The sequence below is a fragment of the Electrophorus electricus genome, chromosome 15 (assembly GCF_013358815.1).
Source record: "Electrophorus electricus isolate fEleEle1 chromosome 15, fEleEle1.pri, whole genome shotgun sequence".
NCBI classification, from domain to species: Eukaryota; Metazoa; Chordata; class Actinopteri; order Gymnotiformes; family Gymnotidae; genus Electrophorus; species Electrophorus electricus.
Genome location: NC_049549.1, coordinates 17,862,565 through 17,882,277, shown reverse-complemented (window position 1 = coordinate 17,882,277; position 19,713 = coordinate 17,862,565). Strand labels below are relative to the sequence as shown.

Below are 19,713 nucleotides of genomic sequence, written 5' to 3'. Positions count from 1 at the left end.
TTCCTGAAGTTAAGCCAAAAGTTGAGATACCAATGACACTTAAGGAAGGATGATAAAGTAGCAATATGCCTAGAGAATGGTGAGACTGTGTAACAGAGGAGGCATTGCAGTGTCTGAACTGTTTTTTGCAACTATGCAACACATTTACAATGCTTCGTGCTGAAAGGGAAAGTCACGTGACTGCTAATTGGAGCTTCATTATGTCACCAAGTGTTTTGAAACCTCCCACCTGTTCCAAGATGAAGCGAAATGGGATGACCCAATATCAGAATGTTTGATTCTGTCTTATGAAGGATTCAAGAACAATACTTAAATAAAAGTTAGAAAACCATATCTCGTTTACTTCTGCTATGATGGGCTGCCCCACTTTCACAAACATTTAAAACTTTGTTAAACCACACAATTTTGCAAGGGCTTGTCATGGGTTTGTACCTAGTTGTACTTCTGTAGTCTTTTTCTGTTTTAGTCTATGACTCTGCTTGATCGTGACTTTGTTCCGGTTTGACCTTTGCATGAATTGCTGACTTTGCAAAGGTTGAAACAGAATTTATAATAGGAAGAGCTACAACACAGCTCAGACCTGTTATGTGGATCACTATTATCAAGCAGTTCAGTTATATGCATGAAATGCCTACGATATCTGTAATTTTGCAACCATACAAGGACGATGTGAAACACCTTCGGACAAAACATCCTGAGACATATTTTTTCAGAAATACTTGTGCAAATTTTGTCATGATTATTCCACAGTTCTATATTTTTGTTCTACTCTGTTTCATTAATGTTATCTGAAAGGATTGCAAAAGACTTAAATGACCTCGGTGACCTTGCTGTGAAGGACTCACAACCCTGTGGAGGAGGCAGGCTTCAGACAGTTTGTCAGAGAACCTACGACCACAGGGAACCTTGCCGTTCGCCACACTAGTTATGTGACGATAACACGGGCGATTGGCCACAAGATGTCACTGTGGATGGATGTTTCATTTCCGAAAGATCGACTCTTTTTTTAATCGATCGTTTCAGTCTATACGAGATCTCGAACGTTCCATTTCTGCATCACCACCTGACAGTTTACCCACCTGAGGGGTTTACCCATCTGACAGTTTACCCACCTGAGGGTTTACCCACTTGACGGGGTTACCTACCTGACGGTTTACCTACTTGAAGGTTTACCCACCTGAGGGTTTTACCCACCTGTGCCTTTGACATTTAAAAGCTGGGAGCGTCCCAGGAACTGACGTACATATAATACGCTGAATGATGTGGCAAAAATAAATCAATGATTGCACTGGTATTTTTAAAATAATATCAATATTCAGCGCTCATATCCAAATATTTACACATTATAAGTTCATTCATGTGTCATAAAACTATACCCGCTAACGCTCGAAGTACACCGAATGATTTAAATTCTCTACGCTTCCGCCGCAGAAATGTACGATGCTTCCGTGTTCAGGTTCGTCCGAGCTGTTTCCGCCGCCATTGCGGGTTTTCGGAGTTCAGTTCTGGGTCCGCCGACTTACATCTGAGCAGCGGGGAAAACGTCAACATCCGGAGCTAGAATTGGCGCTGTTCGTGTGTAACATTCCGCAAACCTTTGGTTTTCTTTGAGTTTTCATCTTTTTGTTTTTCTCTCGTATTCCTTCAGTGGCATTGACTGCGGTGTCCGTGGAAGAGGTCTTAGCACGTAGCTAGCTAGCTAGCGAGAATCACACGGCTATGGCTCAGATATTGCCTATCCGCTTCCAGGAGCACCTCCAGGTACGACGTATTCAACTCGTTACTAAATTGAAATCACGATTAGGGTTTTGATGCCAACTTCGGAGACTTTCAAACACCTAGGTTTTCTGGGTTAGCTGGCCATGCTAGCAGCCCTGTGTTCGCTGGCTGCGCGAGCCAAATGAATGACCTCCCAACCGTTTAAACGTTTTTTTTTTTAAGCTAGTTAGCTGCATGCTACCGAGGTGGCTAATAGCTAGTCCCTCAGCTCAGTGAATATATTGATATATTCCTTATAATGCAGGTAAATCGTTCACTAGTTGACAACTAGCTTAGCTTTCTAGATTTGGAAAGAGTTTTGAGGCAGGGCTTAACATTCCTAGCTAGCTAACTACTCTGGCGAGCTAACACTGACTAACTAGATATATTGAATGACAGGCAGAAAAATCAACTGATAAACAGCTAACGTTAGATAGCACGTCTCGTTTACTACACTAGCGAATAAAATAATTATTAGTGCTGAATGTTGATTTTGTGGCGAAACAAATGTTTGGTTTTTAATTTTTTTTCTTGGCGTTACACATTGGCCATTGGCTCTAGCTATCTGTCTACTAAGCTAGCAAGGTAACTAGCTACCCCTGGGCGACATACTTTGGACAGATGGGACAAATATGCAGGTGTTTGGGTTGTTGGCTAAAAACCCCATACAAACCAAAAACCATGATATACCATGACATTTACTGTCTAGGTAACTCGAGTGTTGTAGCTAGATACATATATTTTGGCCCCTTGGACATAACACACATTGAATCACATTGAATGCCCGCAAAGGTATAAATCTGTAATGATTGAACAAGGTGACAATGCAGTGACAATCCCCAGCCTGTGTTGTTTGTTAATATTAACAATAAATTAATATCTTGATATGGATTAGTTACCCTGTAGATAGGGCTAGTACATGCAAATGTTTTGTGTAAGGAGCTGAGTACAAGGTTTTTGTGTGTGCCATGCGTGCCTGTCTTAACTTATCCTGTGGTTTGTTTGTTTTTGTTCTTCCTAATTAGCTCCAAAACCTGGGCATTAACCCAGCTAACATTGGGTTCAGCACCCTCACCATGGAGTCGGATAAGTTCATCTGTGTCCGGGAGAAGGTTGGTGAACAAGCTCAGGTGGTGATCATTGACATGAATGACCCCAACACCCCCATTCGCAGGCCCATCTCAGCAGATAGTGCCATCATGAACCCAGCAAGCAAAGTAATAGCCCTTAAAGGTAAGACACAGTCCAATAGAAATGTCACCTTCGGATGTAATTAATTTCTTTGCCTCCTCAAAATGCCTCTGGTTAACTCGGTTACATCATTCTTTTGGATGTCATTTGGGTGTCATATTAGCTTAACATATTATGTATCCCATTGTGTGTCTCCTAGTTAGTGATGTTTCTATACACTGTCCACTCTTTCATTATGTTCATATTCACAACCATGTCTTTTTGTTTTATATAAAGTCTGCAGTTGGACACTTCCAGCCTGCCTCTTTCAGTAATTTTGTGTTAATGATAGTAGTAAAGTGCTCATTGGAGTTGTCTTGCTGTCATAAATGCTTTGTCTGTTCTTGCTTGTTTTGTTCCTTTTTGTTTTTTACTGCTTTCTTATGTTTGCAGACGGTGAGTTAAATTTCATATATCCTGAGTTGTGGGGTTTTACTGTGAAATGTGGGAGAAATTTAATAGCTTTTTGATTCATTTGTTAGGCCAGTTTTGTGTGGGGACAGGTTTGCACCTTACATGAATAGCAATGTAAATCTCCCTTTTTTAGATAGGATATAGCAAGCTAGTCTTCTGTTCTAGCAAAATGTTCAAATTCTTCTGGTCAGTTGTCAGACATGATTGAAAATGCTTTATTCTCACATATCTCTGCTGTAATACATTAGTCCAATAATTTGTCATGGGTAATAGAAGTTAATCCAGATTTTAAGTACAGTTAATATATTAGATTTAGGAAGCTGATTTAGAAGCCACCAACTCTCCCTCTGTATCTCTGTGTTGTGTTGTATGGGAATGCTTTACTCTCATTAGTATATTTTAAGGTTTTGTAATTCAAATAGTTGCTACCATTTAGCCCTTCGTTATTTGCTGCTGTGATTTGGGTAGTCCCGACTGATAACTGGTAACTTTAATGATGTTGGAAAATGTAGTATAAAGAGTCTTAACTTTGTCAGTTTTTCTGTAATCTGGCACCAGCTGTGGTCGTGTGCATGCAGTACTTAATAAGGAAAACTCTTAACTAGCTCTGCGCTTGTGTTGCCTATGTGTGAGAACAGACTGATAATCATAGCAGTCATTCTGCCGGAGGGGAAAAAACCCACCTTGGTGCCGTAAATTGGGTTTACGTGTGCACCTAGTGCAGGTACAAATGCATGAACAAGAAGCAGGGTGTCCTGCTGGAGATGAACACGGAAAACAAACCTAAGTTTGGTGTGCAGGAGAGCATTCTCTGTAGCGGGAGAGACTGCACATGAATCTGGAAACTCGCATAAAATGTATCAGTGTGCTTCACTCATTCTGTGCTAGTTCTGTCTGCATTCAGGTCTTACTTCAACCCGGCATGTACTCCCTTCACTACACGAAGCTTTATATGTCAAAAATATGTACATGTTTATTTTAAACTCAAACAGTGGAAGCAATAGTGTACATGCAGATGAGAGAAAATGTATAAATGATGAAATAAGACATTTGTTTTGATGCAGTGTAAATAAAATTCTTAAAAATTTGGAGAACAGGAATGTTTATTTCCCATTTAGTTGAAATTAATGTGCATATTCTATTCAGAATAAAAACACATTTTGTTGTGATCTGGCATATTTCCTTGTGTTCTATGCAAGGCTTTTAAAGACAAGTGTCCAAACAAATTCGTTTGGTTTCACCATTTTATTAATTTGATAAATCTGGAATTTGCCATTATATCCAGTGCACCACTGTATCATAAAATTAATTGCTGGCTTAATGTGAAAGTACTGAACTGAATGCAGAGAAAAAAATTGTTGGATGTGTGTAAATGTTTGCAGTGATTGATCTTTATTACTTCATTTTGCATTGCAACTGTTGTCTGAAGTCATGCTGTCTTTGCACCTATGACTTATGATATTTGCGTCTCTTGTGTTTGTCACAATACAAAATTTGGCACCACCATTCATTTTAAGTGTCTGCATATAGTTGTGCAACCGTTTCAATACACCGACAAAATGTTCAGTTTAGTTTGCTGTTTCTGAATTTCAGCTGCGAAAACTCTTCAGATTTTCAACATTGAAATGAAGAGCAAGATGAAGGCCCACACCATGACTGATGATGTCACATTCTGGAAGTGGATCTCCCTCAACACCGTGGCACTTGTCACAGACAACGCCGTCTATCACTGGAGCATGGAAGGCGATTCGCAGCCCATCAAAGTCTTCGACCGCCACTCCAGCTTAGCAGGCTGTCAGATCATCAACTACCGTACTGACGCCAAGCAGAAATGGCTTCTGCTTATTGGCATTTCAGCACAGGTAGTCCTCACTATAATCTGAAAGCCGTGTGTTTATTTAAAAATGATCACAACTCTAGGCAGCTGAAGAGGCCTTCACTTCCACACACGACCACACGTACAGCCCAGGGCTGAAATAAGTAGTGTGCAGTGGTACTTTCATGTGGAACTTTTCTTTTTATTTAGTTGTTGTTGTTGTTGTTGTTGTTGTTCCTCCAGCAAAACCGTGTGGTGGGAGCAATGCAGCTGTACTCAGTGGACAGGAAGGTGTCCCAGCCGATCGAGGGCCACGCTGCAGGCTTTGCACAGTTCAAAATGGAGGGAAACGCGGAAGAATCCACGCTCTTCTGCTTCGCAGTTCGGGGTCAAGCTGGAGGAAAGGTCTACTGGCTTCCTCTAATGACCATAAAACAGTGGAGCGTCCAGTTGCCAATTCATTTTGACCTTAACAGCCACATGTTTTTATTCTGTCTTTTAAATAATGACATACTACTTTTTCTTCTTCTTCTTCTTTAGTTGCACATTATTGAAGTTGGGACACCTCCGACTGGCAATCAGCCATTTCCAAAGAAAGCTGTGGATGTATTTTTCCCACCAGAGGCCCAGAATGACTTTCCTGTCGCTATGCAGGTACTCCGTCTGTGCTGAGCTGCCGTTGCTTTCTTCTGACGCGATGTGTGGTCTTTTGGTTTGATCACAGCATGCAGAGAGATGTTCACATGATCTCTTGCACCACTCTGAATTTTGCAAAATGCTTGTATAGTTTTGATGATCTGAGTGATGTATGTTCTCTCTGATAATGTCAGGAGTTATGGACATGGCAAGTTTGTTCTGTTTTTCGCTCATGCAGATCAGCTCCAAGCAGGATGTGGTCTTTCTCATCACCAAATACGGCTACATCCACCTCTATGATTTGGAAACGGGCACTTGCATTTACATGAACAGGATCAGTGGGGAGACCATCTTTGTTACGGCTCCTCATGAGGCTACTTCTGGCATTATCGGCGTCAACAGAAAGGGCCAGGTAAATTATCGGTGTGGTGGTTGCCATGGTTCCCTTAAAAAGACGTACTCTTATTGTCTCAGGTTTAGGATTTTGGACTTGAGTACATTGGCTGACTCTTTAAATGTGAACTCATAGCATGGGTTTGTTTGCATGCTGTTAACTGTAAAAGCAGGCCATCGCTGGGGACAGACTTGTGTGTGTGCACTGTTTAGTGTAACCGGATGCCTCCAGATGATGAATTATTTTCTAGCACAGACTCTGGAGCCATGAAATATGCAGTGAGCTGGGAGTAAACACGATCGTTTTCCTTTGTCGCTTCGCGCACCCTGCCCGACAGCATTGAACCTCGGCTGAACCCTCAAAGCCCACTTGCGCTCATGCCTGTGTGGTTGGTAGTGCTCCACCCTGCTGCGACCTTGGCATCGAGGAATCCCTGTAAATAACAGCGCAGGCATCCCGGGTGCCTGAGAGGCGTTAGGCGTGTGCGACCAGGCTGTGGGTGCCTGTAATCCTCTTGGACCAGCGGCTAGCTCCCTGCTGTCTGTGCCACTGATGGGCAGGTCTGGAGCTGCCCACAACCTGCTGTCATGTCCAGGGTGCGCATTGTGCCGCCACCTTGTGAACAGTACAGGGTTTGTTTTTATATGTGTTTGTTTTTATATTGTATTTATAGACCTTTTGATTTTGGGCCAGTGTACATATTTATGTTGGTGCTTTTTTTAATAGAGCTCTCTTCATTGGTAAATTTTCCCCGATGTCGAATGTTTTTTCTCTTTTCTCTCTTATGAAAGAATGTGGCCTGTTTAGAACAAAATTACTCTCTTCTGATTTTACTTTTGTGGTGCTCCGTGTTTATAGTGATAGTGGGGCACCCCCTTTACTGAACAGAGTAACGAGGACTGCGGTGGACAGCTCCCACCCTCTTCACTGGCTTTGTCTTTGCCGCTCTCCATGGTGCTGAAGGCATGTTCCTGGATCTCGCCTTAGGTTTCAGTGTTTTGGCATGTGCTATTATGTAGAGAGTCTGTCGCATGTTTCAGTCTGACCATATGTCTTTGCTCCTGAGCCCATGACCTTGCAGTGGTTATCATCTTAGGCTACGTGCTCTCTCAGGTGAGCTAAGGGAGGCGCAGGGCTGCCGTAGATGCCGCCTTGCACTTTCCGTGAGGCATCTTCTCCGCACTTAACACCACCTATCCTGCACTCCTCTCTTTCAGGTGCTGTCTGTGTGTGTGGAGGAAGAGAACATCATCCCCTACATAACCAACGTCTTACAAAATCCTGACCTGGCCCTGCGCATGGCTGTCCGCAACAACTTGGCCGGTGCTGAGGAGCTATTTGCACGAAAGTTCAACACCCTCTTTGCAGCTGGAAACTACTCGGAGGCAGCTAAAGTGGCTGCCAACGCACCAAAGGTATTTCGTAGCACCCAACTCGGCGATACTGTTCCCACAGTATCGAGCTGCTGAAGCTGACATCTGCTTGTTGTGTGCCCCCCCCCCAGGGCATTCTGCGAACCCCTGACACCATCCGCCGCTTCCAGAGCGTGCCGGCCCAGCCGGGCCAGACCTCCCCGCTGCTGCAGTACTTCGGCATCCTGCTGGACCAGGGCCAGCTCAACAAGTTTGAGTCTCTGGAGCTCTGCAGGCCGGTACTGCAGCAGGGCCGCAAACAGCTGCTGGAGAAGTGGCTCAAAGAGGACAAGGTAGAGTGTGGGGGTGGGGGGTGTGGTTTTTAAAAAAAATTGATCACTTTTTTTTTTTTTTTTTTTTTCTCTTCTAAAAGTCTGGCAGATGCTAACTGCTTTCTTAATTCAGCTGGAGTGCTCCGAAGAACTGGGAGATTTGGTGAAGACGGTGGACCCAACTCTTGCTCTCAGTGTATACCTAAGGGCTAACGTTCCCAACAAAGTCATACAGTGCTTTGCAGAAACTGGCCAGTTCCAGAAAATTGTACTTTATGCAAGAAAGGTGGGCCTTTTCAGATGACTTTGCTAAAATGACATTCAAAACAAAAAATTGTTGATTGATCATTTGAATGTTGGGTTATTGACTGCTCTCTTGTGCTGTGCTCACCTGGTCTGGTCTGGTGGGCCTACAGGTGGGATACACTCCAGACTGGATCTTCCTGCTGAGGAACGTGATGCGGATCAGTGCGGAGCAGGGCCTGCAGTTCGCCCAGATGCTTGTGCAGGACGAGGAGCCACTGGCGGACATCACCCAGGTAGATGCCCCTCTGTGCTGCACCATGTTCCCTGTGTCTCTTTCTAGAATGTACTTTGTCCACTGTTTCATAGCTCACTTTGTCCTGCTGTTCTGATAATTAAGACTCCACGTGCAGAGGGGCCGCCTGCCATCTGTCTGTCCATCTCCCCCAAATGTTACGATCCTTAATCGGGAAGTAACTGTTCATTTAACCTCTACCAGGATGTAATTTTTGACCTTGATGGGACAAGGTCACGTTTTTATTGCATCAGTTATTTCATTTCATCGGTTCTTCATGACTAATACATGCTGCTTACCCCACCCCCACAAGCACATATAACGTGTCCGCACATGGTCCTCCCTTTTTCACCCCATCATCGTAAAATCAAGGCCCAGTAGTGGCGATTTGACTTATGACTTGGTGTTTGTACTTTACAGGACTGAATTGCGCATTATTTTCAATCATTTCCCATCTCCAGGTTCTTTGTGTTTGACTCCTCTTGCATGAACCCGTAAGGCAGGGTTGTAGCACTCCTCCTTACTAACCCTGTTAATGTGTCTGTAAAGATAAATGAATTAAGTCTGTGCTTATTACAGCCTAATCTTCCAGTCCTACATGCAGTGTTTCTAGCAATAAACTTGGGCCTTGTGAACTTATTGACTGGGGTTTAGTTCTGCAGCTAGAACGTTGTGCTGAGTCATCAAATTAAGAGGCATGGACACCATGCCTGAAACCAGCATGATCTTCATTCTAGACATAGTGATTTTATGCTATAGATAAGAATTTTATTCTTACACTTAGAATATTTTGTCTCAACAAAACAAAGATACAAGTGACTTTATATGCACACAGTTGCACGACAACCGTACCTGAGCATTCACGTTTGACGGGATTTGTGGTAGTTTCTTTGTACTGAACTTTCACAGCTTTTGCGTTGTTTCCGCAGTGTAACTAAAATGCTCTATGGCCTATGTGTACTTGGTGGACCACAGCATTGGTCTGTCATTCATTGCCTCGCTAAAGCGGAATGTGAGGGCTCCGCTGATGAAGTCGGTGTCTTCTGGGAAAGGGAACACAATTCCATTTGGCAAATAAATAATCTTGCCACACTCTAATGTCACTAAATTTTGCAAAAATACTCTTTATTGTACCTGAATAACTCACAATGTTGTTCAACATTTATGAAACCTCTGACATTAGCCTTGCACAGTCAATGCTGCCTTTTAGGTTTTTAGGGGTTTTATTTGTTTTTGTTTGATTTGTAATGGAGTTCTTTCTGACTATCCGTTGGTCTGGTTTGGTCATTGGATTTGTCATGTCTCCTGTCACTCTTTTCAGAAGTTACTTGCTGTCGTTGGTGTGATTGCTAACGGTCTCGCACACTTTTGTTTGTTGCTCAGATTGTGGACGTGTTCATGGAGTACAACTTGATCCAGCAGTGCACGTCCTTCCTACTGGACGCCCTGAAGAACAACCGGCCCACTGAGGGTCCACTCCAGACCCGCCTGCTGGAGATGAACCTCATGCATGCGCCGCAGGTGAGACACCCCCCCCCCCCCCCTTTTGCTCTTCTGAAGTCGTGGTAAAGGAGTGTTCACTACCCGCGCAACTGCCCGCTGGAGTCAATCAAGTCACACCCTCTGGGCATTTATCTTTTTGTATGGTTTTTTTTTTTTTTTTTTTTTCTTATCTTTTCTTTTTCCTTCTTCAATTCCAGGTTGCTGACGCCATTCTGGGGAACCAGATGTTCACCCACTATGACCGCGCTCATGTGGCCCAGCTGTGTGAGAAGGCAGGGCTGCTGCAGAGAGCCCTGGAGCACTACAGCGACCTATACGACATCAAACGCGCGGTGGTCCACACCCACCTGCTCAACCCAGAGGTACATGCCAAAGTCCACGAGTCAGAATACTCGTGACTCCCTCCCCTGATGGCTACGGCAGCCTTGCTTGATGTATCTTGGTCTTTTTTGTGAATTTGGATATTCACTAAACACTGTTGGTCCAGTGCCAACTCAGTTTGTCACCACCTGTTCCATGTGTCACACACAGTGGCTGGTGAACTACTTTGGTTCGCTGTCGGTGGAGGACTCCCTGGAGTGCCTGAGGGCCATGCTGTCCGCCAACATCAGGCAGAACCTACAGATCTGCGTCCAGGTGGCCTCCAAGTATCATGAGCAGCTCACTACGCAGTCCCTCACAGAGCTCTTCGAGTCCTTCAAGAGTTTTGAAGGTAACACTCGGCCACCTTGGTTCCACTACTTGTCTTGTGTATTGTGGACGACCCCAGATGGAGTAGATGTTTGGGCTGGTAATGCCTGACCATGTGCCTTGCAGGTCTCTTCTACTTCCTTGGTTCCATTGTGAACTTCAGCCAGGATCCAGAGGTTCATTTCAAGTACATTCAGGCTGCATGTAAAACTGGCCAGATCAAAGAAGTGGAGAGGATCTGTAGAGAGAGTAACTGCTATGACCCTGAGCGTGTGAAGAATTTCCTGAAGGTATAAACCAAATGCCTCCTAATTACGTTTGGCACCTCTGTAACCTGTTCTATTTTACATCAATTTTTTTCCTGTTGAAGGTACTTCTGATGTGCATGGTTTTTATATGCAGGAAGCCAAACTGACTGATCAGCTGCCTCTCATCATCGTGTGCGACCGCTTTGACTTTGTCCATGATCTGGTCCTTTATCTGTATCGCAACAACCTGCAGAAGTACATCGAGATCTACGTGCAGAAGGTAAACCCATGAAGGCCTCAGTAATGCACCAGTACTTCAGTAACTCTAGCCTCTGTAGGTACCACGGTAAAGATGGAAACCGTGTGTGTGTGTCTCTCTCTCTCTCTCTCTCTCTCTCTCTCTCAGGTGAACCCCAGCCGCTTACCTGTGGTGATTGGCGGTCTGCTGGATGTTGACTGCTCAGAGGATGTAATCAAAAACCTGATCCTGGTAGTGCGCGGCCAGTTCTCTACCGACGAGCTAGTGGCGGAGGTGGAGAAGAGAAACAGGTGCGTCCTACCTGGACCAACTTCTGCTGTAGCGCCCAGATGTAGAGGCTATGTGTCTACTTGTCTTACCCTGGCCGTGTGTGTGTGCGCGCGCTTGCGGTAGGCTGAAGCTGCTGTTGCCCTGGTTGGAGGCTCGTATCCATGAGGGCTGTGAGGAACCTGCCACCCACAATGCTCTTGCAAAGATCTACATAGACAGCAACAACAACCCGGAGCGCTTCCTCCGGGAGAACCCCTACTACGACAGCCGTGTAGTGGGCAAGTACTGCGAGAAGAGGGACCCCCACCTGGCCTGCGTGGCCTACGAGAGAGGACAGTGTGACCAGGAGCTCATTCATGTGAGCAACCACCACCTCTCCTTTCTCTCATCTGCAGTCTTGAACAGGCTTTGGCACCAAATGGTCACTACAGTCCTTATTGCAGCGGTCACGAGTGGAGAAGGACAGATTTTATTGCTCAATTTTCATGCTGATGCACATTTTGGAAAATATTTCTTTAAAACTAAAGCAAATCCAACTATATCCCATGCACAGGTCTGCAATGAAAACTCCCTCTTTAAAAGCCTCTCTCGGTATTTGGTGCGTCGTAAGGACCCTGAGCTGTGGGCCAGCGTTCTCCTTGAGAGCAACCCCTACAGAAGGCCCCTGATTGACCAGGTACAGGAATCAAAATACTCTGGAGGGCTAGTCACTGCTTCTCAGGGGCTGTAGTTTAAAATTCACTCATTGAGGAGAAATGTATTTGTATAGCTCAGGTGACAGTCGTGCTCTGACCAGCAAACCAGAGAGTACCCAGAACCCACATTTATCTCCCGAGTGATGGTCTCCAGCGTACAGCCTTCTCCTGTCTGTCAGTTATTGTGTGTTTAAAACAGTCATAACCCAACCTCCTGTTCTTTCCAGGTGGTGCAGACTGCACTTTCAGAAACGCAGGATCCTGAAGAAGTGTCCGTCACAGTCAAGGCTTTTATGACCGCTGACCTGCCCAACGAGCTCATTGAGCTCCTGGAGAAGATTGTCTTGGACAACTCGGTTTTCAGCGAGCACAGGTTGGCTCAGCGCTCCACTCGATTGGAGTAGGTTTTGATTTTCAAATGTGTGAGTTTTTTTGTCTTATTTTTTAAACATTTTCGTTTGCTCGCTCTTTGCTCCTCAGGAACCTGCAGAATCTTCTGATTTTGACAGCCATCAAAGCCGACCGCACTCGCGTCATGGAGTATATCAATCGCCTGGACAACTACGACGCTCCTGACATCGCCAACATTGCCATCAGCAACGAGCTCTTCGAAGAGGCTTTCGCCATCTTCAGGAAGTTTGATGTGAACACATCTGCAGTACAGGTCGGTCCCAAAGCTGCCTTTTCTGTCAGAGGCATTCCACCTGCACTTGTTGGCCTCTGTCACGCTGATGGCCCTCTTCCTGCAGGTTCTGATCGAGCACATCGGGAATCTGGACAGGGCCTATGAGTTTGCCGAGCGCTGCAATGAGCCGGCCGTCTGGAGCCAGCTGGCAAAGGCTCAGTTGCAGAAGGGGCTGGTCAAAGAGGCCATCGACTCCTACATCAAGGCGGACGACCCGTCGGCCTACATGGAAGTGGGTCAAGCTGCTGCCCAGAGTGGTATGTCCGGCCAAATGAAAGATATAACGTTACTCCTTAGAAAGTGTCCTGTTAATGTTTCTGGGTCAAAACATGTGTTTGTTTTCTATAGGAAACTGGGAGGATTTGGTGAAGTTCTTGCTGATGGCACGCAAGAAGGCACGTGAGTCTTACGTAGAGACTGAGCTCATCTTCGCCCTGGCCAAGACCAACCGCCTGGCCGAGCTGGAGGAGTTCATCAATGGACCGAACAATGCTCACATCCAGCAGGTATGAGCCTCTCCTCCCCCGCCTGGGGTTCGCCTGCATGCCGCGTGATCTTAGTTTGCTGCAGGTAATGCCCGTGGGGTTTTTCTCTAAGGTTGGTGACCGGTGCTATGATGAGAAGATGTACGATGCAGCTAAGCTCCTGTACAACAATGTGTCCAACTTTGGACGCCTGGCTTCTACTCTGGTCCACCTGGGGGAGTACCAGGCCGCCGTGGACGGGGCCCGTAAAGCCAACAGCACACGGACCTGGAAAGAGGTGAGAGCCTGCAGTGCTGACCGCCAGTACCCATGGAGCACGCTTTGGTCCGCTCACTCTGCTGTTGCTGGCTGAGCCGTGAGTTATGTTCCCACATGAAATGATTCAAGGCAACACAGCTCCATCACCTCTTTTGCTTTTGATTGTTTAGCTGAGCATCTCGGTTCACTGAGTGAAATGGTGTCTCTTCCCAGGTCTGCTTTGCCTGTGTGGATGGAAAGGAGTTTCGTCTGGCACAGATGTGTGGGTTGCATATCGTGGTCCATGCTGATGAACTGGAAGAGCTCATTAACTACTACCAGGTCATTGAGTCAAGTCCACTTATCTTCTCCTTGCCTGTTTTAGCAGTGTGTAATTTGAAGTGTATGGCTGATTTGGGGAAAACCTCAGAGCACACTCACACACACATTTTGGGGCATTGGTGCTGACCTGTGTGTATAATTCTCCCCCAGGACCGTGGGTACTTTGAGGAGCTGATCACCATGCTGGAGGCAGCTCTGGGGTTGGAGCGTGCTCACATGGGCATGTTCACCGAGCTGGCCATCCTCTACTCCAAGTTTAAACCTCAGAAGATGAGGGAACATCTGGAGCTCTTCTGGTCCAGGGTCAACATCCCCAAGGCAAGAGACTTAACTTCATTTCCAGCTGTTCCCATGTGAAGGCACCAAATGGATAGCTTCTGGATTCCTGTACTGTTGCTGTGCTGTCCTTTCCTGCCCCTTGTCACATTGTGTTGACCTGTGCACCAGGTGCTGAGGGCAGCAGAGCAGGCCCACCTATGGGCAGAGCTGGTCTTCCTTTATGACAAGTATGAAGAGTACGATAATGCCATCCTCACCATGATGAACCACCCAGCAGATGCCTGGAAAGAGAGCCAGTTCAAAGACATCGTAACCAAGGTAAGGGAGTTGATTAGGACCTGTTGTCATGGAAGCCTTCGCCATTAGCGTTCTGCTTCACCTCTCATCATCGGTGGGTTCTGTTTTGTGCTGTGGCATTCAGGTCCGTGATGAGCCTTGTTTGCTTTTCTTCAGGTGGCTAATGTGGAGCTGTACTACAAAGCCATTCAGTTTTATCTGGAATTTAAGCCCATGTTGCTGAATGACCTGCTCATCGTGCTGTCCCCGAGGCTGGACCACACCCGCGCCGTCAACTTCTTCAGCAAGGTGGTTAAATGCCCCGCTTGGGTTTTTACATGGCCTGTCATGGTCATGTTTTATTTTGGGGGCCCATTTTAGTTTATTGACATTATTTTTGATGCATCTTTCAGGTCAAACAGTTGTCCCTGGTTAAACCGTACCTGCGGTCCGTACAGAACCACAACAACAAATCAGTAAATGAAGCACTTAACAACCTCTTCATAAGCGAGGAGGATTTCCAGGTGGGACATGAATCGTCAGCAGACTCTACCCTTTCAGGAGTACTTTTTGTTTTTACCATTTTAAATCTCATGTTTTTTCCTGGCGTCCTGCACAGGCTCTTCGCACATCCATCGACGCCTATGACAACTTCGACAACATATCCCTGGCTCAGAGCCTGGAGAAGCATGAGCTCATCGAGTTCAGGAGAATCGCAGCCTACCTTTTCAAAGGCAACAACCGCTGGAAGCAGAGTGTGGAACTCTGCAAGAAGGACAAACTCTACAAGGTTCCTGCCCAACACCCCACTGCTATCATCACTGTGTCTTATTTACATTTACAGCATTTCGCTGATGCTTTTATCTAAAGCAGCTTACAGTTCTGTCTGATTTACAACTTGAGTAATTGAGGGTTAAGTGCCTTGTTCAGGCGCCCAACAGTAGTAACTTGTCAGTGATGGGAGGTGACCTAGCAACCTTCTGATTACTAGTCGAGTACCTTAACTTCCGTGCTGGCACTGGTAGCTCATCACGCATGAAATGCAGAACAAGCACTCTTAATCCGAGCGCACCGCGGCCGTGTTTGCGTGTCTCTTACAGGACGCCATGCAGTACGCGGCGGAGTCGAAGGACACGGAGCTGGCAGAGGAGCTGCTCCAGTGGTTCCTGCAGGAGGACAAGAAGGAGTGCTTCGCAGCCTGCCTCTTTACTTGCTACGACCTGCTGCGGCCTGACGTGGTGCTGGAGACGGCCTGGAGACACAACATCATGGACTTCTCCATGCCATACTTCATCCAGGTGATGAGGGAGTACCTCAGCAAGGTGAGTGTGCGAAGCGGCTGCATGTCACTTACTAGAGGGAGTCAGGGCCCATTTCTTATGTGAGGTGGATGGTGTAGTTTGATCAAATGTTGTAATGTTACTTTATTTCTGTAATGCAGATGTCGGTAATCTTGGGCCCCCATAGAAAGGTTAATGGCTCTCTGGATACGTTTCATTTCTGTGATAAATTAGCCCATTTAAAATCAAATCATTTATTCATTCTGCACGGTAACAGTATATGTTCATCAAATACGTTTTTTTGTTTTTATTGTAAAATTAATTTGCAGTTAAATGACTATTCTTTGCTCTGCATACAGCCCTGTAGCATGGAGAGCCATAATCATATCCCAGTCTTATAAATTCTCTAAATTAGAAATTGATCACATTTTGTACTTGCATCCCCAGCTTCTACTTTAAGAACACATTTGGTGGTAACTCGTATTTAAAAACCCCTTCATTTAACATACCCTATACACAGACTGTACAGACTCTCATGTAATTTGTGTAGTCATTCATCAGATATATTAGGTGTTAAAGGTTCCATTGGGGTTTAATAGATGTGATGAGGAAATGTATCTGCTAACTGACTTCATGGAAGAACCAGTGAAACCTTGGATTAGGAAAAATATTGTTTTCTTTATACTTTCTGTGATTTCTGCTGTTTTTATTTCTGTTAACACTACTGCTTTTTCCTGCATTAGTTCTCTTCTTGCATTTGCAATACTGGATTGTTAAGTTTGCTTTATATTCTTAAGCTGCTACTCTTAAATTTCCCTTTCAGGTTGATGCAATTAAGGAAAAGGTGAAGGCAGCTTCTTATTTCCATTTAAGCCCTGTAGTTTTGGAGGACTGAACCTTCAAGAACCTTCTGCATGAGTTTTTATCCCCTCCCATGTCACCCTGCTGCTTCTACCACCTTGACTGGAGTTTCCTCTAGAGTACTGACCATGTGTTGAACGGATGCTGCGGTAGTGAGCCACTCTCTCAGACCTGTAGATGAAGAGATGTAGTGTCTGCGTCACTGAACTGCAGTCTGCCATTGGCTCAGACCAGCTCTTCCTGTGCTGCTGTCAGTTCCCTTAATCAAATGAGGTGCAGTGCATGAGCTTTTTACGGGTTTCTGCCCACTGAGATGCGCGATTCTCACACAATGATGCCTTTCGAATCTGCTTTAAAATTGCTTCTGTAATCCAGTTGTAGACTGCAATGTAAGTGATTTGGGTAGGACATGAGTAGATATAGCAAAATGAAGTGACCACATTTTCAGGGGCTCAATTTCTGCCGCTGACATGACTTTGCAGATGACATCATAGAAAATCTTAAAGCTGCAAAAATGATTCCTACCTCTTGTCCCTCATGCTATAGTCTGTCTACAGTAACGAGAAAGTGTGGTCCTCCCGTTTAAACATTAAAGCCAGTACTGTGTTGTATGCTCTAGAGAGTTTACAAGCATGTGTTTTGTAGTGTTGGTGGCACCTACTGAAAGATTAGGGAACATGGCTGTTGGCTGTGCCTGCCTCTGGAAGACTTGACTGGCTGTATGAATCCATCTCTATCCCTGTCACTCCTCCTTCACTCTCTACCCCTCTCCTCATGCCCACTTCTTAACTAAACGATTAACAGCTACATCTCTGGAATGTTTCTCTTCCCCTCCTTCAATGAAACCTCGACTTCGCTGACCTAGTTCGGGCCTGCTCAACATGCTCATTTGAACTTCTTAGTATCGGCACCAGCTGTATGTAGAGAACTGAACCCAAACGCAGTGTGAAGTCACAAAGCATGCGCTTGCTTACAAATGGAGCAAACATTGATCTTTTGAGCTGGAGTTCTAACAAGACATTCAGCAACCAATTTTCTCATCTGCTACTGTAATATTCCTAATCTTTTTTCCATTAAAATTTAAAAATTTGACCACAAGGCTTACATTAGAGTCGTAAGTTTCCTTTACATGAAACTCCCATAATTGATGTATTCACAGGACTGTGTTTGGAACCCCTGTCCTTTTAAACATTTGCTGGCATCACCTTGCTACGTGCTTTCTGGTTAAGTTACAGGGTTCTGTTTTCTACATATGCACCGTTTGAAAAGAACTGCTGAGTGACTGACTGAGGGGACCGCCACCTGTTAGCTTAGCCTCATTTGGTTAAGGTTGAATATTTTAATAGTGTACCTCCTTGTAAAAACTGAAGCTTGTCTCTAAATTCATGTGATGGCAGATGTCATCGACAACAACAAAAAAAATATGTTGATTGGTAGAGCTCCCCTTAAATCCTGCCCTGAGAGCACTGGCACGCAAGAGTAAGTTTGGCTTTAAGCGTTTCCCATGATTGGTCCCATCCATCAGTCATTTCCTCTGTTGACAAGGAAGGCATTTGTTTCATCTCCTAGCCGGTCAGTGGCCTGCCTTTTCTTCACTCCTCTTTCTCCACTTCCCTCTCTGCCTCATTCAGGTCGACAAGCTGGACGCCTCTGAGTCATTGAGGAAGGAGGAGGAGCAGGCCACGGAGGCCCAGCCAATAGTTTATGGTAGGACCCCTCCACTGCTTGACAAAATGAGTTTGTTGTGTTTTTAAAACAATTCCTGGCAATTAGTTGAATATTTGCATGTTTTAGTTGAACTTTTCACACATTACTAACACAGAGTTAGTAATATAGCACATGCTTCTGAAGGAGTGCCACTCAGTCCCTCTGAGGCAAGTCCTGATGTTTCCATAGTGACTTGGAATAATTCCCCCCTGCTGGTGCTAACTGTAGGGTTACCCTTTTGTTTCAGGCACCCCCCAGCTGATGCTGACTGCAGGCCCCAACGTTGCTGTTCCCCCGCAGCAGCCCTACGGCTATGGCTATCCTCCCAACGCTGCTGGCTACGGCCAGCCCGCGCAGACGGGCTTCAGCTATGGCATGTAATGCCTGCCGTCCCCCAGCTCTCCATCCCTCGCTCCTCAACTTCCTTACCAGCTCATTGTGGGTCTGCTCTCAAAGGGTTGCGCAGTCAATGTTTTTAAATTATTTTCCTTAAAATACATTTGAAGGACTTTTTTTGTTTCATTGTTAAAGAAAATAATTGGACCACATTTTGTTTTACATTCCATATTTAAGATGACCTGTTTAACAAGATTTTTTTTTTTTTAAGGGGGAACAGCAATTAACATATGTTGTGAAGCATCTGATTTGCACTCTGTCATGAGAGGAAACTAATGTAGGACATCCTAATTTCGATGTGCTGTATGTGGAAGCTTACATCGTCTGTATGTATATTGCATTTCATTATTGTATATTCTGAAAAAGGCTTAAAAAAAACATTTGAATTTGAGCGTATGCATCCATGGGTACATTTAGCAACACTAAGTAATAATCAAATATTCTACACAGGTATGTAGCTGTATGGAATTTTAAGAGCATACAGACATGATTGATTATAGAAGCAATTTTAATCCCTTATCATAAATGGCCTCCTTGTCCACGTTGACGTTAACACCCTTACATTCACTCCAAGTGTAACAGGTGATCTTTTGTTGTGTTCTCTACAGTGACTTGTGTGATACCATTTCCATAAATGAGCAAGGGATAAAAGACTATTCTTCTGACTTGTGTGTATTTACTCACCATGCAATTTCCTTGTATTGAGGTTTGTGTATGCCTGGTATTGTGATGTTCTAGCTCACTATTTTGAGTGTACAGAAGAATGATTATAGAAATGGCTACATTGCTTGTCCCTTAAGTTCTGCTGTGTGTGTTACACACTCCAAGCAAATAGGTAATAAATTTATGGGATTGTGATAGTTTTGGTGGCTTGATTGTAAACTTGCTCAGATTAAAATGAAAAAATCCAACCACAGCATCATATATCGTGTTTTATTGTTCTGTGAATATTGAAACGTTAACGCTGTAGAAATAAGAGACGTTCAGATATGCGACATGTGATATGCTGTCAAGGCTCTTCATCGTCTAA

The 19,713-nt window shown here is 44.9% G+C and overlaps 1 protein-coding gene across 4 annotated transcripts; it reads left to right on the top strand.

The window, feature by feature from the left end:
* Positions 1-1,324: 1,324 nt before the first annotated feature.
* cltcb (clathrin, heavy chain b (Hc)) lies at positions 1,325-19,602 on the top strand. 4 transcript variants are annotated; one of them, XM_027021220.2, is made up of 34 exons: positions 1,325-1,761; positions 2,784-2,991; positions 3,382-3,384; positions 4,996-5,264; positions 5,462-5,623; positions 5,759-5,872; positions 6,093-6,266; positions 7,466-7,663; positions 7,753-7,953; positions 8,066-8,218; positions 8,349-8,471; positions 9,854-9,991; positions 10,171-10,335; positions 10,505-10,685; positions 10,790-10,953; positions 11,066-11,191; positions 11,318-11,460; positions 11,564-11,798; positions 11,994-12,116; positions 12,363-12,508; positions 12,616-12,799; positions 12,885-13,077; positions 13,169-13,326; positions 13,418-13,582; positions 13,777-13,884; positions 14,035-14,202; positions 14,332-14,481; positions 14,617-14,748; positions 14,853-14,963; positions 15,059-15,229; positions 15,540-15,761; positions 16,543-16,563; positions 18,212-18,287; positions 18,535-19,602. In XM_027021220.2, exons 1-34 carry the CDS (start codon positions 1,720-1,722, stop codon positions 18,666-18,668), a joined length of 5,061 nt encoding a protein of 1,686 aa, XP_026877021.1. In that variant the 5' UTR covers positions 1,325-1,719; the 3' UTR covers positions 18,669-19,602. The 4 variants fall into 4 exon arrangements, with proteins under 4 accessions (XP_026877021.1, XP_026877023.1, XP_026877024.1 ...); XM_027021222.2 differs by lacking the exon at positions 3,382-3,384 and having other exon boundaries at positions 1,326-1,761; XM_027021223.2 differs by lacking the exon at positions 16,543-16,563 and having other exon boundaries at positions 1,326-1,761.
* The last annotated feature ends 111 nt before the right edge of the window (positions 19,603-19,713 follow it).

Coding starts and splice junctions, on each gene's coding strand:
- cltcb (XM_027021220.2), top strand. CDS start 1,720: ATGGCTCAGATATTGCCTATCCGCTTCCAGGAGCACCTCCAG. Junction 14,203..14,331: donor CCAGGGTCAACATCCCCAAG/GCAAGAGACTTA, acceptor CCTGTGCACCAG/GTGCTGAGGGCAGCAGAGCA. Junction 14,482..14,616: donor TCAAAGACATCGTAACCAAG/GTAAGGGAGTTG, acceptor GCTTTTCTTCAG/GTGGCTAATGTGGAGCTGTA.